We start from the raw sequence: 16,015 nt of genomic DNA on the forward strand, positions 1-16,015 counted from the left end.
GTAACAAAGTTGCGCTGTTGAGGCTCGCGCTGTTATTTATAACATATTATACAGTTAAGAAACATCACACGACCAGAGTGCTGTTTTCCTGAATACCATCACGATTGAAACACAGAGACACTGATTTGATAACAGTTCAATAAACAAATAGTTAAAATTAAGTCATTTACATTTTAGACGCAATGACTGTTTTTGTTCTGTTTCAGTAGCGAAAATAGTTCCAAACAAAGATCACAGCAGAACCATAACGCAACTCACAGGAACACTCACGCCCGTTTCACACATACTCCGTGTGCAGTGCGTATGCGGTGCGTGTTGCGGTGCGTATGCGGTACAGGAGCAGCACGCGCTATAGTGCTTTCACATATGCTGCGTGCGTTTGCAGTGCGCAACTGATCCGCGGCTGTACCACAAACACATTTACTCACTATTTGTATTTAAAAAAATCATCAATCAAATCAAGTTATCAGCAGCAAAAGTTTTTGCCTCCAGTGCAATTCTCTTTGTAGGCCTATTCACGTTTAAAACACAATTTAAACAACGTATTATTCAATGCATTACTTTTATATAGGCCTAGATTATAGGCTATATTAAGTTGCTCAAGCAAGTGGTAACATATTTAACCATGTACTTATATTAAAATCGCAAACATTTTAAATTAAAACCTAAAATTGACAAAAAACAGCAGACTCATACCTTTTCTTTTGCATAATTTAAATCTGTATACAATAAATCTTGCATGTCACAATTAACTTGTTTTTCCACCTCAACGAATGAGACGAGTTTCGTTCTTTATGTGGCCTTGTTGAAGTAAATTGTAGCTTTCTTTGCTTTACCCCGGTCTTAAAGTAAAAAGATGACTGTGAACAAAGTAGTATTTAATTAAATGCATTTATGGTTACATTTTATTTAATTAAATACATTTATGGTGAGATTACTACATTTTATTGAATTAAATGCATTTATGGTGAAATTACTACATATTCAGGTCAGTCTTTGTTCATTTTGACCACGAACCGTGCGCTGTCACTTTAATTCAGCGTTTGCAGCACAGCAAAAATAGACTCGGTGCGTAAACGATCTCTGCACTGCTGTATACGCACCGCAACTAGAACGGATCGACGGACCGCATCCGCGTGCAGTGTGAAAGCTCTAACCTGTTAACATGGGTACGGAAAAAAATACGCACCGCATACGCACTGCAAACGGAGTATGTGTGAAACGGGCGTCATCCTTGTTTCATTACTGAATGATTCAGCATTTTGAACGAATCAGTTGAGTCAAAGATTTAATTAACCATTCATAAACTGCCTCATTCTGAATAAATCAGCCGTTTGAACGAACCATTTGAATGAATGACTCAATGACTCGCTCATTAAGACGGTCGCCTGCCGCCACCTACTGGCGGTTTAGTTTCAAAGTAGCCTATCATTTTTTCAACATTCCTTATTTGTATATTCAAAAAATATTTAAAAACACTCTCATAATCTCATTTAATACATTTGTAATTTTTCAATGTCAATTATTTAATTTGATTGGTAACAGTGTCTTATTATTCTAATTGAATGTATTGATGAAATGAAAGATGGAGCATACATTTAATAAAATTAGGGAAGCAATGTAATTTATAAAGGTAAAAAATTATTCTGATAAGAGTGTTTTCCAACAGTGATGTAATGAAACATTGACAATTTAAGTTTGAAGGGAATAAATCCTCTGTTTAGTTAAATGTAATTTTGCCAAAAGAAGAACTTTTATTTTAAATAAATGTTATTTTTAAATCAGCATACTTCAGTGTGATATGTTACCATATTATCATGCTTAACACTGAGAATTTGAATATGTAATGTGATGATCAGATGCAGATATCTAAATCTAATTCAAAGCACTAAGGAGACCTGATCTAACTGGGAGGCCTCACGAGAGGCCTACGACCATCTGACCAGACTCAGGAGGCTGAGTACTCATAGTGACCCTCAGTGAGGGGAGCACATGGCCTGCCTGGTAGGCAAACCAGGCTGTAGGCTAGATAAAAGAGCTTCCGGGAGGGAACCGGTAGCAGACAATGACCATTAGTCATGCTAGGGCGGAAGCTCGCCTTCAGAAGCTGCCTGCTAAGGCCAGCTAAACTGATAGCAAGCGGCCACTAGCTGCCAGAACCCAGCGTCGCTGGAAGACCACTTATAAGGAGGCCTGGTGAGGCCTACCTGATAACCTGAGGGATGGCTACCTAGTGCCCTTATTTGGGAACTTATTGAGGCCTAACCCAGTGTCTTTATAAATCATTCCTCTGCACCAAGCTGCATTACTCTTCTTGCCCCAGAATGCAGAAAAGGGGGCGGGCCTTGGCCTAACGACTCCCATGGGAGGAGGCTGTCATTTAGGGATGCTAAAAAACCTACATTCACAAAGTGAAGGAACAGAGGCAGAAATGCTTTTGCAGAACACCTCCACTATCCCTAGCATAGCCTAGGCCAGCTACAGAGGCGCCCCTGGTGAGGGCCAGCCTGTAAGCATAGATCTACCCAGGGCTCCAGACTAACTTTTCCACTGGTTGCACTGGTGCTACCAACTTTCTCAGTTGGTCGCACCAGCATATGATTTGGTCGCACCTTTTTTTTCTTTTTTTTTTGCTACATGCCATGGGATTAATCAATGCATGCTGATGAATAGTGGTTTTAATGGACCAAGGCTAGCAAAGGCTTTCTGGGTTGCTGCAGAAATACCTGTAATATATTATATAAAAAAAACATGTAATATATGGTAATTATCATTGCCCAATTTCAGGATTTTCATGGATTTTGGACAGTAATTTTAATCTGTAATTTTAAGCATTTTACATTTGAATTATATACAATCTATCTATTTACATTTAAATCATATTCTATCTGTCTATCTATAATCATCTTTCTATCTTTTAAAAATCATTAAACATACATTTTAAAAGATTAGAGTAGCTATTATAATAAACTGATACAGATTTTTCGTTATCAAAGTTTATAGTTGTAACAAAAAGCAGAAAACTCACACTCCAATTACCTTCTGCATTTTATAATAATTTCCTTTTCCTCTGTCGAGCGATCATGAGAGTAATCGCTCGACAGAGGAAAATATAACCGCTGAAAACACGTAGGAGGAAGGGGCTCTGTGTTTCGTGAGACCATTTTTATCATTTTTATATGCCTTAATTCGTGAATTCGTAATTGGCGCGTTTCACCATCAGTGTGCAATGCGCGTGACGTCTACGTTCGTCAATAAATAAACTGCACGTGTCTTGCGGAAGAACATTGTAGACGGAACTTCTCTCCGTTAATGTCTATGGCGAGTCACGCAGGCACTGGGCAACTCCGCAGCCGAGACGACCCCGGGATAAAATAGTCCGAATATAAACACTTATTATAAGCGTACCGTAGTGATTCAGAATAAGTCAAAAACACGGTTTGGAAAATGGATTCATGATGTAGCCTCGTTCATTTTGAACATAAGTTACGGACTGCAGCAGCTGATACAACGGCGTTCTGTTGCTCAAGCGTCCACTCGCACAAATGCGACCACATAACATTTTAACTCGCACATTCTCAAAAAATGGTCGCAGTCTGGAACCCTGGATCTACCTGAGGGCTCGGAGGAGCCACAGCCTTACTAGAAATTGATTATTTTATTTTTTTCATACGAGGGGCTGCAGAATCGCTCAGCCTACTGAAAACCCAAACAGAGCTCAAGGGGGCGATGTACTCAGGACCAAAAAATGTAAGACGGTCCTGAGCTCCAGCTTCAGTCTATACTCCAAAACAAAAAAAACTTTTTTTGAGAGAGAGACCAACTACTCTACCCTGAGGTGGCTAATAGCCCGAGGGCTAACACAGGTGTGTGTAGAAAAAAACAAGCGGTAGCATAAACATTCCCATTCTTCTTTGTAGAATGACGTTATGCCACTTAACTCTCCGCTGAGAACATATTTCATATGAGTGAGCGGCGGCCTCAAATGCTCTCACCATGAGAGGAAGCCTAAGCTATAAACATAGTTTTACAACTAGAATGAGCGGTGGCGCACCTCGCTTTATCTTACTCATGACAACAAGGGAAGCCATCACATACTCGCAAAAGAAGCCCATACAACTGGTGCTTCTCTCTACCATTCTAGCCACCTAACAGGGGAACTTTAGGGCCATAATACCAACATTTTTTACCTTACCTAATACCTTATGACATTGACATGACCCCATAACTCTATACAGGGAACGAGGTCTGTAGAGAGATACATTTTAGTGTTAGTTGCACACAAAAATCACACTTAAAGAAGACCAACTCAGCTAACCTGCGGCATGCGAAGTGAAGACTCACCAGACAGTTCTTTATGAGCATGGGGTCTACCACCTTTACATGCCTGAAAGAGGCACTCTCACTAACCAAGCCGAGGCGAGGCGCCGGCGGGCCATCAGAACATTGTTCTCACCATTGGCCCAGCCTCAGGCCTGATGTAAGAAGTGCCTGGGGAGTCGGGGAAGAGAGGAGAGGGCTAAGATATAATCATGCCCTCAAGGGAGGTGATCCATCACCGACACTGTGTGCGTTTGTGCTGGATCACCTCCCTCAGATCCCTCTTCTTGCGGGAGTCGCACCTCTTCTGTGACCTACTCCTCCACGGAGGAGGCGCACGAGAGGCAACGCTGGCTCTCTGGCCCTGTCTGGGCATGGATACGGATCTCAGCGGTATACATGGTCCTAAATGAAGCTGAGCACGCCTTCGCCTCTCTAAACTTTCCAACCACCGCCTCCACGGAGGTGCCGAAAAGCTCAGAGGGCGAAACCGGAACCCTGAACCCTTGTGCTGCGTTCCAGTCCACTTTTAGACACGCATTTGCAAACTTCCCTAAGCACTTCCCCTCGGGGGAATCCCTGCCGCCTTTTTGAAGTGAGTTCCACTTCGTGAAGTGGACGAGGGAAGTTTATATGGACAGACCTTCGCTCCCTTTTGACCGAGGGAGCGAGTCTACTTCATATGTACACTTCAGGCAGCTCTATACCACAATGCAACACGATTGGGTACGTCACCGCAGATCTTATCTAATCACCACCACCACAAACAACTCTATGATATATTAATTATGATTTTTTTTTTTTTAAAACAACCCAAACACATCTATATACATTTGGATGCTGCATTAAACAAATTCTTAAAGGAGAAAAACTCCTCTCTGATTCCAAGTGATCAAGGGCTTAGGACGTTCCAATTCAGCCCATTGCAGTTTCCGCCAGTAGTCGGCACTCATGCAACGTAAGCAATGACGTACATCTGAGTGAACGAGACGGAGGGAAGTTAGCGAGTGAAGGGCATGACAATTTTGGACTGGAACGCAGCACTTGGTCTACCGCTTACAGCACGTGTCGGAAAAAACCCTGCCTATTACCATATCTAAATTTCAGCTCTTCAGTGTTTCATACACAGTGATGCGAATGATGGTGTCTGTTTTCTGGAAATATCAATTTCAGAGTGAGTCCTCATCCTTTTGAAGTGCATCAAACTGGATTCACAGCTCTGAAAACAGCGTCAAAACATAAACCAAACTTTTCCAGGCCTCAGCTACAACTACCGTGTTTTTGAGGGTCAAAGTAGACATTGTTCGCTGACAGCCAATGAAGACCATAGGCTGTTATTATGCAAATTTGTTACATTGTTATGTAGGTATGGAACAGAAGATGAGACTAATTTCGGCACTTCAGAATCGATTGTTTCTATTAGGAGACAATAACTTTATTTGTCGTGCACTTTTACATTTACAAACAACTATATAACACACTGCGTGAAAGATAATATTTGAAAAAAAGGATAATAAATAGTGGCACTTTAATTTATTTCTATCAGTTCTTGCATTCCATGGGAATCAAAACCATGACCTTGGCTATCACTCAAATAAAAATCATGTTTCTCCATGCTTCAGAACACCTGAGTCCTGACCATATAATAAGTTATGTGGTCTGCCTCTGTTTTTAATATAAATTGATCAGCTGAAATGCTGTACAATGAGTTGCAAATGGTTTTCATTTATGCACCAGAATGAACTTATTCGGTGCAGTCATATGATGGCCTACTTAGAGCTCATGCACAGCAAAAAAATTAGTACGTGTATCCATAGCAATGGGTTATATATGAATGAAGAACACTGCACCCTCAGCCATCTGTGATCTCAGTATCACTGCCAGTCAGTGGAACACCAAAGATGCCTGGAGAAATGGGTTAGTGAAATGGGATCTCACTGATAGAGGGAGCGTAGTGCTTGGGTTTAGTAGAGGATGTAGTTGATTATTACATGACTAGTAGATGACATGACAAAATGCAGAAATACAATGTTGCTGATGTATTTGTAATCTTTTTTTTTTTTTGAGGAATTTCCCAGGCTGTCACACTGGTCTACTTTACATATACATTCATAATTTTAGCAGACACTTTGAAAAAGTGTCACTAAAAAAGTGACAAACAAATGAACAACACAAGCGATTCATCCAGAGAACATAAAAGTAATGTAAGAAGAGCAGCAATACAAAGTTTTGGGAAAGCTATAGAGAATAGCCAAGTTATTTATTCATTCAAAATTATTAGTTTTAACATGGCAGCCACGCCAGAGCCTCTTCACGTCATGGTTGCCACAGCCTTCAGGGCTGCCACTCCAGAGTCTTCAGCTGTCATGGCCACCGCACCTGAAGCAACTAAGGCTGTCCCAAGGCTTTCAAAACTGGCGGAGGCCGATTAAGAGTCACCTATGCACTCTATTGACTCTGACATGACCACGAAGGTCATCCCTGAACTTCCTGCCTGCCCTGACATGACCACAGAGGTCATCTATGAACTCACTGTGACAGCCAGCCGTTTCAACCTCTCTGTTTTAGTTCTGTCAGAGCCGCCGCGGTGGTCTCTAGTTCCGCCTGTTTCGCCTCGGTGGTCATCAGCCCCACTAGCTCCACCATTGTGGTGGTCTTCGGCTCTAATAGGCTATGTGCACAAGCGTAATTTCGAACTTCCGCTATTGTCAGAAGTCGGCATGTCAGTTTCCGGTTTACGGCTGTTCATCCGCATCCGCTATAAACGAACAAGATGAGTGCTGCTGTTGTACGAAAAAAAGAGTTGTTAAACACATCTAAGTTTCTAAGAACTGTAGGTGGATCTATCACACATACCCCGTTTGCAGTGCGTGTTGCGGTGCAGGAGCAACGCGCGCTATAGTGCTTTCACATATGATGCGTTTGCAGTGAATAACTGATCCGCGGCTGTACCACAAACACATACTTTCTATTTTTATTTAAAATCCAGAAGTTGTGCTGCAACTTTTTTCAAAAAAAGTTGTCAGCATTGCTATTCTCTTTGTACACACTCTTTAATGGATGTGTGCACGTTTAAACACAATTTAAACAACGCAAGTTATTCCATGCATTACTTATATTAAGTTGCTCAAGCAAGTGGTCAAATTTACTATATTAAAATGGCAAATAATTTAAATTAAAACTTAAAATTGGCAAAAACAGCCGACTCATGTGCCTTTTCTTTTGCATTTAAATTGTAATAGCCTACAATAGATCTTGCATGTCACAAGAACTTGTTTTTCCACCTCCACGAATGAGACGAGTGTTGTTCATTATGTCGCCTTAATTGTAGTTTTCCTTGATTTACCCCGGTCTTCACAGTCTTCAGATGACTGTGAAAAATAGTAGTACCGGTATATTAAATGCATTTATGGTGAGATTACTACATTTTATTTAATGAAACGCATTTATGGTGAAATTACTACATTTTCAGGTCAATCTTTGTGCATTTTGACCACGAAACATGCGGTGTCACTTTAATGCAGCACAGCAGATTCGGTGCAGTAACGATCTGTACTGCTGTTATACGTGCCGCATCTGGAACGGTGTGAAAAGTGAAAGCCCTAACCTGTTAACATGGTGCGTTAGGAGCACTGCTGTGTGCCACTTTGCTCTGCTTCAAGTCGCTAACAGCCATTTGAGCTTCCACCGCTTCCCGAAAAACACCAACCTTCGTGCGCAGTGGCTGCACAAAATAGACATTTTGGGCGACGCGCAAAAAAAAAAAAAGTAAGTATGTGTTTGTGGTACAGCCGCGGATCAGTTATTCACTGCAAACGCATCATATGTGAAAGCACTATAGCGCGCGTTGCTCCTGCACCGCAACACGCACTGCAAACGGGGTATGTGTGAAACGGGCGTTAGATGATAGATCCACCTACAGTTCTTAGAAACTTAGATGTGTTTAACAACTCTTTTTTTCGTACAACAGCAGCACTCATCTTGTTCGTTTATAGCGGATGCGGATGAACAGCCGTAAACCGGAAACTGACATGCCGACTTCTGACAATAGCGGAAGTTCGAAACTACGCTTGTGCACATAGCCTATTGCTTCACTGTGGGGGTCTACAGTTTCACCTACTCTGCTGAAGTGGCCTTCGGCTCCGTCTGCCCTACCGTGGGGATTTCTAGTTCTGCCAGCTCCACTGAAATGCTCTTTGGCTCCGCCTTGGTGGTCTTCAGCTCCGTACCACCCTGGTCACCAACTTTGTCTGCTCCACCCTGGCTCCCAATCTACCTCAGTCTTTACTCCTTCTTCCACCACATAGGCCATGGTTTTTTATGGTGCTTTTTGACAGTTTTGGAGCTTAACAGAATAATGACAGAATGTTACTTTTTGCTTGAGCCAGTGCTTTAATCAATCTTGAAATGCTTACTTAAACACCCGCTGAAATGTGTAAACATTAATGCAATGTTACACATAGGCAGTGCTCAATTCAGCATTACTGTGTCTGTTTACTACAGTAATGCATGCTGGGTACTGGGGGAGGGACAGGGTGAAATAAGCAGATAGTGAAGAAGAAAGCAAGGAGAAGGGGGAGAAGATGAGGCTGCAGCAGTTGAGTCAAGAGGGGCTTTGTTAAGGGGTTAGAAAGTGGAGGTCAAGGGTAAGTATTGGGAATGACTGGGAATGTAAAGGACATTGTTGTAGAAGAGTGAGCCATGTGTCAAACACACAGATGAGTCACTGCCTAGGTGAAAGTTCAAGCTAAATACCACAGGCTGGCTTGTTCATACTGTAGTTTCATTTCTAAAATACGTTCAATACTTAAGGCCCCGATATACTCACGGCGAAGTTCTTTTTCATTCTTCTCATTTCGTCTCATTTCATCAGAAGTACAACTTCATTTTCTACTATAAAGCAGTTCTCCAGTGTGTTCATGTTTTTAGTCACGGATGTCTGACTGAACAGAAAAAAATGAACCAGAGAAGATTTCCATGTGAAATAAGGCAGAGCCTCAGCGCACACCTACCTATTACGTAATTGCCACAAACCAATGGTAGTACGGAAGTGTTTACCAGTCCGCACATAATTTTCTGGAAAGTTTGCTTTAGCAAACTGTTTCGAACTCCCAAAACGAACTCCAAACGAACTTCGTTTTAACCTGATTTTGTTCAAAATGATGTCACATCAGTTTGTTCTTTGATTTCGCTTGAAGTATATCAGGGCCTTTGGGGTTAGTGGTTTGTACAAATGCCAAACCCTCATTATGAACAATACTAATAGTCGCACTACCAACAGTATGTGGAAATATGATGATGCAGTTGACTATGATGATTTTCTTTTTCTATCTGTAGCCTAGTAGCAGTGCTGCAGGGCTGATGTATTTTTGTAGGCCAAAACCGTAAACGAGTGACCCAGTTCCATCATCCTGAAGTCAGTAGGTTTTTAGTGCCTAAAATAATGCACTAAATAATTTCACGTTTCAATCATAAAAACATAAAATACATCAGTAATACCTCCTTGTGAATACCTCCTTTAAAGCTTTTACTTGTCTTGAGAAAGGCTTTTGCTAACATCATCACGCTGAACAGGAGAACTCATCTACTGACAAGTCCGATCTAACAGCCTCTTTGTGTTTATAAATTGCGCTCTTGCTAACTATTATACCTTAAATTTTCAGTGAAAATGTTTTTTAATAAAGACTGAAAGAGTTGTCTGAAGCTTAACGATGGTGATGTTGAAGTCATGTGGCCATTGTTTGTTTATAGCCTTCGTTTAGCTTTTTTTTTTTTTTTTTGGTCATAGAGCCAATTCTGCAATCTGCAATAATCCAAAAGCCAATGGAAAAATCCTGTTGGGTTTTTGTCGAGGGAACCAGGGGGATGTTAACTTCCGGGTTGGCCTACAAAAAAAACGTCATCACTGCAGCAGTCTATGATATACACTTTATGCAGCTTCTACCTGCATTCTGGCCTCCTCCCTGGATGCCTTTAACTAGGTCTAATCCAATGGGACTTTCCCCTCTATTTTGGGAAATAGTTCTGTTTTAGATCCGCGCACACTTCATTTCAAGCCTAGGATTTATCAGACCAAGTGGAAAACATATTTTCCATGGAAATGTCAAACTTTTCCCATCATTGTATTATTGCGTCTTTCGAAATAGATTGGATAAAGAACAAAAATCTAAATTGTTTCTAAGACAAATAGGTCCTCATCATTGAATCAGCCACGATCTGAAAAAACTATGATGGTGTTGACACTTTTTGGGGGTAATCAAACTAAGATTTGGGTTATTTAGATATTTCTTTGCACTTTAAACAGGGGTAGGAGGTATTTTAACATCACGCGTAAAGAATATCAGTGATCCAGCTGCAGTTCCTCGTCTGGACTGTTTTATTTATAGAGTGCACTCGTGTGATCTGCAAATTGATGGTGAAAATGAACTGGACTGGATTATGAATTGACTACTTTCTGGTTATTTAAGGCTAAATTCACCCACAACTCATGTGTAAATGTGCAGGCCAGTACAAGTTGTGTGAAAACGTGCCATAAATATCAGAGTATGAGGGTCATTAAGGGTGTGAGGAGGTGGGACAAGGTTTATGGTTTCACTGTAAAACTGGACTAATCCAAGTATGCAATGACAGAGTCTCTGGCACTCTGCCTCAGACAAGGGTCTCTGTCTGTGTATCATGTGGGGGAAGTTTTTTGTGTGTATTTTTTTGGAAGGAGAATTGTATTTTGGCTTGCACAACGTGTTTACTCATGAGTGATTTTTTTTTTTGTTGACATAATGATCAATGCTATATTCTCAGAGATTTCCTGCCTAGAGGATCAGGAATTGTTACAAGGAGACCACTTGTCCTTCAGCTCATCAGTTCAACTACAGGTATGAGTGATACTCACGTGCACATTTTGGTTGTGGTACTTAATTAGTGATCAGGTACCAAAACGTTGTTCGGAATATCTCAATATAACTCGATATATATGTATACAAGTGGAGTTTTTTAAACTTTTTTTTATATTTTTATTTTTTATTACACAACATTGGATTAAAAATTATTTAAAAAAACAACAACTAGATTTCACCCTTGAAGTAAATATATCATATGCTGAGTTCATGTGACAACAGTGTAGGATACTACATTTTAGTTGGGCTTTTACTACGGACTTAAAAATATTACAACCAACAAACAATCTAAAATTTAAGGCACAGTAACACAATAAAAATACACACATTCAACAAATAATCATTTAACCAATTATCACAAAGCCAGGTAAAGCTGAAGAGATTTTTTTCAATTGTTTGGCTTTTAAAATCTGTTTAAATCATTCTATAATTCCATTCACTGAAAATGATGACTGCACAAAAGCTTTTTCTACATCTTTGTACACTACAATTATTTAAATGTATGCACCCTTATAGTAACTCCTCTTTCTTCTTGTTTCGTTATTAATTGACAAATCATTTTAGAAGAAAAACCATTTACACATTTCAAAAATTAGAAATTTTTAAAATCTTCTAAATTGTTTTCTTTATTATAAATATTTTTTAGAATAATGCCATGTCATTGACTTCTGATCCAAGTGAAAACGATACCGTTATCGTCTCTGTGTAAATGACTACAACGGTGCGTACATGCGCATTACATTTTCAGTCTTTAGGCACGTGTTTCTTTACAAAGTGACATTGCCAACCACTGGCCTGACAGCATAATACAGCGTTTTTAATCGTTCTCGTGGACACAAATTTTTGTTGACAATGCTGTTGTCTATACACAAAACTTTTCAAAAACGCAAAGGAAAAACGTTTCTGTTTCTAGTATATTGTTAAACGTACCCTGACATCAAATTATCACACAATTGCACACATAGAAAATTTGGCTACTTCAATATATAGTATATCATAGTATACTTCAGTATATAAGGTCTCATCATACAAAAGGAGTTAAACATAGTTTTGAACCTTTTTTTAAATGTCTATAAATTTTAATTTGGATTTCAATATTACACCTACAAATGTAAAATAATTAACTTTCAATATTCAATTTTAATTTATCAAATCCCTTTTGGTAATAATATTCTATACGGTTAATTTTATAATCCGTTCTAGTCTGAGTCTTTGGGTTCCATCTCTACTTCGAAAAAATAGCCTGTATCTTGTGGTATGTATGTGCATTGAGCACTAGAGGTCAGTGTCTCCTCTGTTAAGATTAAAACCAGTCAGTGTATGGAGAGTGGAGAACTGACAGATCTTTGAATTTGAATACAAACTGTTGCGCTGTCAGTTCCTTAAGGCCCTATCATCTTCTACTTTTATAATTCGTACTTTCCGTTCTCCACTACAGAGCATGCAGAGTTTCTGCACTGTAAAGGAAAGAAGTTTACAGACTTTGATGATGTCCGACTGGAGATTGAAGCAGAGACAGACAGAGTCACTGGAACAAATAAGGGCATATCCTCCATTCCCATCAACCTTCGGGTCTACTCTCCAAATGGTATTATTGTCAGAAAACAAGTAATTCATTAACGTACATTAACGCACTTATGCTCAACAAGGCTGAATTTATTTTCATCAAAAACACATATTAAAACGGTTTTCTACTTTAATATATTTTACAATGTAACTTTTTGCTGTGATGGCAAAGCTGAATATTCAGCAGCTGATTTGCTGCTCAAGAAAGATTTCATTATTATCACTGATGAAAACAGATAAATTATAAACAGTGCTGCTTAATATTTTTGTGGAAACCGTGATACATTTTTTTTCTGGATTCCTAGATGAATAGAAGGTTCAAAAGAAGAGCATTTATTTGAAATAGAAATCTTTTGTTACATTATAAATGTCTTTACTTTTTGATAAATTTTTTTTTCAGTTTAATGTGTCCTTGCTGAATAAAAGTATTAATTTATAAAAATAAAAATAAAAAAAATAAAAACAATAGTAAAGGTATATTTGCTCGCCTTTTAATGTTGTCCATGCCTCGGAGAGATTTTTTTCTTTCCTAGAAGTATCTGGCCAAATATCTCTGTCTTTGTTTTTCTCATTTTCTTTCTGCAGTTTTGAACTTGACTCTGATAGATCTTCCAGGCATAACTAAAGTACCAGTGGGAGATCAGCCTCCTGACATTGAATACCAGATCAGAGACATGATCATGCAGTTCATCTGCAGAGAGAATTGTCTCATCCTTGCTGTCACACCCGCTAACATGGATCTGGCTAACTCCGATGCTCTTAAACTGGCCAAAGACGTGGATCCGCAGGGTGAGTGGGAAAGAACGATTATGGTTCATATCTGTCCTCAGTTATATCCCCTTTTGGCCCATTCACAACATCATAATGTTTTTCCTTCTTGTTTTTCTTCCTGCTTTGCGTGATCTTCCTGTCAGGCCATCGCACCATTGGCGTGATCACTAAGCTGGATCTGGTGGACAAGGGCACAGATGTCAGGGACGTGCTGGAGAACAGGTTACTGCCACTTCGCAGAGGTACAGCACACATGTAGAAATGTGTCAGTAGAGGCCTGTGCAGTTTGGTCTAAGACCTGGGCTACTGCCAAGCAAGTCTGCTGTAGGCTATAGTGGCTAAAACAGGGCCAGGTGCAGAGTCTTCATGCTTCCTGCTGCTCCCTTAATGCATTAGACACACAGAAGTCCAGCCATGGAAGAGGGTTAAGACACTCTAGAAATCCTATTCGTCATTTATGCAGATTGGATACAGTCGGACTTATAGTTGTAGGACCTTGACTTTTCCATTTTTGTTGGGTCACAAAACTGCTGAACAAGAAATCACATTTTCCCACCTCAAGTCTAAAGTTCTAGATATTTTTTTCCATATCAGAGCTGAGCTTATGCTTTTTTCTCAACCTTTTTGATTCAAGGCATCCCATTGTCCACAACAAAAATATTCAAAGTTTTCTTTGGTACATCCTCTGTCATGTTTTTTTATTTTTTATTTTATATATATATAAATTACAGATACTAGGCATGTCCATATATTCAAATAAATAACTAAAACAATTATAATTAATATAATTACATTTCAGAAATCCTGAAGTTTTAGCAGCTGACTGTACTTTAGGCATCCCACTCTTTTTAACCATATAATTTACATGAATGTTACATGACAGTTGTTCATGAATTACGGTTTAAGGATGAGTAAATAAAAAAATAAAAAAAAATTTACTCAAAATTTCTACCCAATAAAACATTTTAGAGTATATATATATATATATATATATATATATATATATATAGAGAGAGAGAGAGAGAGAGAGGCATAACTAGGAAAATATGTATTCTTTATGAAAAATCCCTATGGTGTTTTAAGATTTTATTAATTTACATGGCTTTTCCAGGTCTAGAAATCACACATTTAAAATTAAGCTATTCTAGTTCTTCAAAGAAGAAAAAAGTAGTTTAGGGTGTGAATAAAAACAAACACCTTAATGTTTAGTTGTTTTAGCATTTTTTTTGTTTAGTTTTTTTGTTGTTGTCTGATTTTAATTCATTCTAATGCCCCATTGAGAGGTTGCTGAGGCCTCCTAGTTTTGAATCACTGCGGCTTGTGTAGACAGAATGTAATACTAATAAAAACTGTGCTATAATCTTACCATTGTGTGTAAAAAAAGAAGAAATCTCACAGGATAATAAGATTGAAAAAAAGTGAAAGAAGTGCATGGACAAATGATCAAATTCAAAACCATTTTAGAAAACTACATCACATCACATCACATGATGTTATAAGTGTGATGTTTTAGTTTCATTAAAGCAAAATTGTTTTAACATTTTTTGTATTTTATGCAACCCATTTAAATGTAAATACGTGTAAATTGGTTGATACTCCAATGCAAAACAAACAAAGTTCAGTATCCTGTTAGCTATTTCAATTTGAAATAATGAGGTCACATTTTTCACAGCAGGTTCTACAAGATTATTCTCGTAATGACTTTTCTCTAAAACAAAGAGGCGTCATTGTAAAACAATGTTGTGGCTACAGGTTATATTGGTGTGGTAAACCGTGGTCAGAAGGACATAGAAGGAAAAAAGGACATCAGTGCAGCTCTGGCTGCAGAGAAACGGTTCTTCAAGTCACATCCTGCATACCGACACATGGCAGACTGCATGGGCACTCCGTACTTACAGAGGCTCCTCAACCAGGTGACAAGACACAGAACATCACAAGAATTACCACATGTGTGAAATACATGAGAGCCCACAGATGGAAATGATAGCTTTAATTGTATTTCTTCTCTTTTTTGCCTCCCTAGCAACTTACCAACCACATCCGTGACACATTACCAGCGTTACGTAGTCAATTACAGACTCAGCTTCTCTCGCTGGATAAGAAGGCAGAAGAGTACAAGTATTTGAACCCAGATGACCCCTCACGCAAGACCAAGGCCTTAATGCAGTGGGTTCACACACACACATAAACTCACTCTAATTCAGAGAATAAATACACACGCACAGATAAACGCAAACAAACATGGACGCAAACACACTAGTCTTTACCATATTGCAATAAACAAGACTTTTGTTTACTGCCTAAACACAAACACATTGTAGATAAGACCAGAACTGAAGAGGCCACACACACAAAAACATTTCTGTTCATTTGTTGTCCAGGTTGATACAGCACTTTGGGTTGGATTTTGAGAAGCGGATCGAGGGATCTGGGGATCAGGTGGACACAGTGCAGCTTTCAGGAGG

At 39.2% G+C, this 16,015-nt stretch overlaps 1 protein-coding gene across 6 annotated transcripts in view; it reads left to right on the plus strand.

Moving 5' to 3' along the window:
• The window catches only part of dnm3a (dynamin 3a), a 57,588-nt gene that overhangs the window by 5,059 nt on the left and 36,514 nt on the right, over nucleotides 1-16,015 (plus strand). For all 6 annotated transcript variants that reach the window (XM_056262775.1, XM_056262776.1, XM_056262777.1 and 3 more), the window contains exons 2-8: nucleotides 11,119-11,192; nucleotides 12,652-12,801; nucleotides 13,365-13,568; nucleotides 13,694-13,792; nucleotides 15,303-15,463; nucleotides 15,574-15,716; nucleotides 15,932-16,015. The exon at nucleotides 15,932-16,015 is cut by the window's right edge and continues 52 nt beyond it. In XM_056262775.1, the coding sequence (XP_056118750.1) occupies nucleotides 11,119-11,192; nucleotides 12,652-12,801; nucleotides 13,365-13,568; nucleotides 13,694-13,792; nucleotides 15,303-15,463; nucleotides 15,574-15,716; nucleotides 15,932-16,015 (915 nt within the window). The remainder of the gene's footprint in view (nucleotides 1-11,118; nucleotides 11,193-12,651; nucleotides 12,802-13,364; nucleotides 13,569-13,693; nucleotides 13,793-15,302; nucleotides 15,464-15,573; nucleotides 15,717-15,931) is intronic.

Source organism: Rhinichthys klamathensis, unplaced genomic scaffold, assembly GCF_029890125.1.
Source record: "Rhinichthys klamathensis goyatoka isolate OS25496 unplaced genomic scaffold, OSU_Roscu_1.1 h1tg000196l_1, whole genome shotgun sequence".
NCBI lineage: Eukaryota > Metazoa > Chordata > Actinopteri > Cypriniformes > Leuciscidae > Rhinichthys > Rhinichthys klamathensis.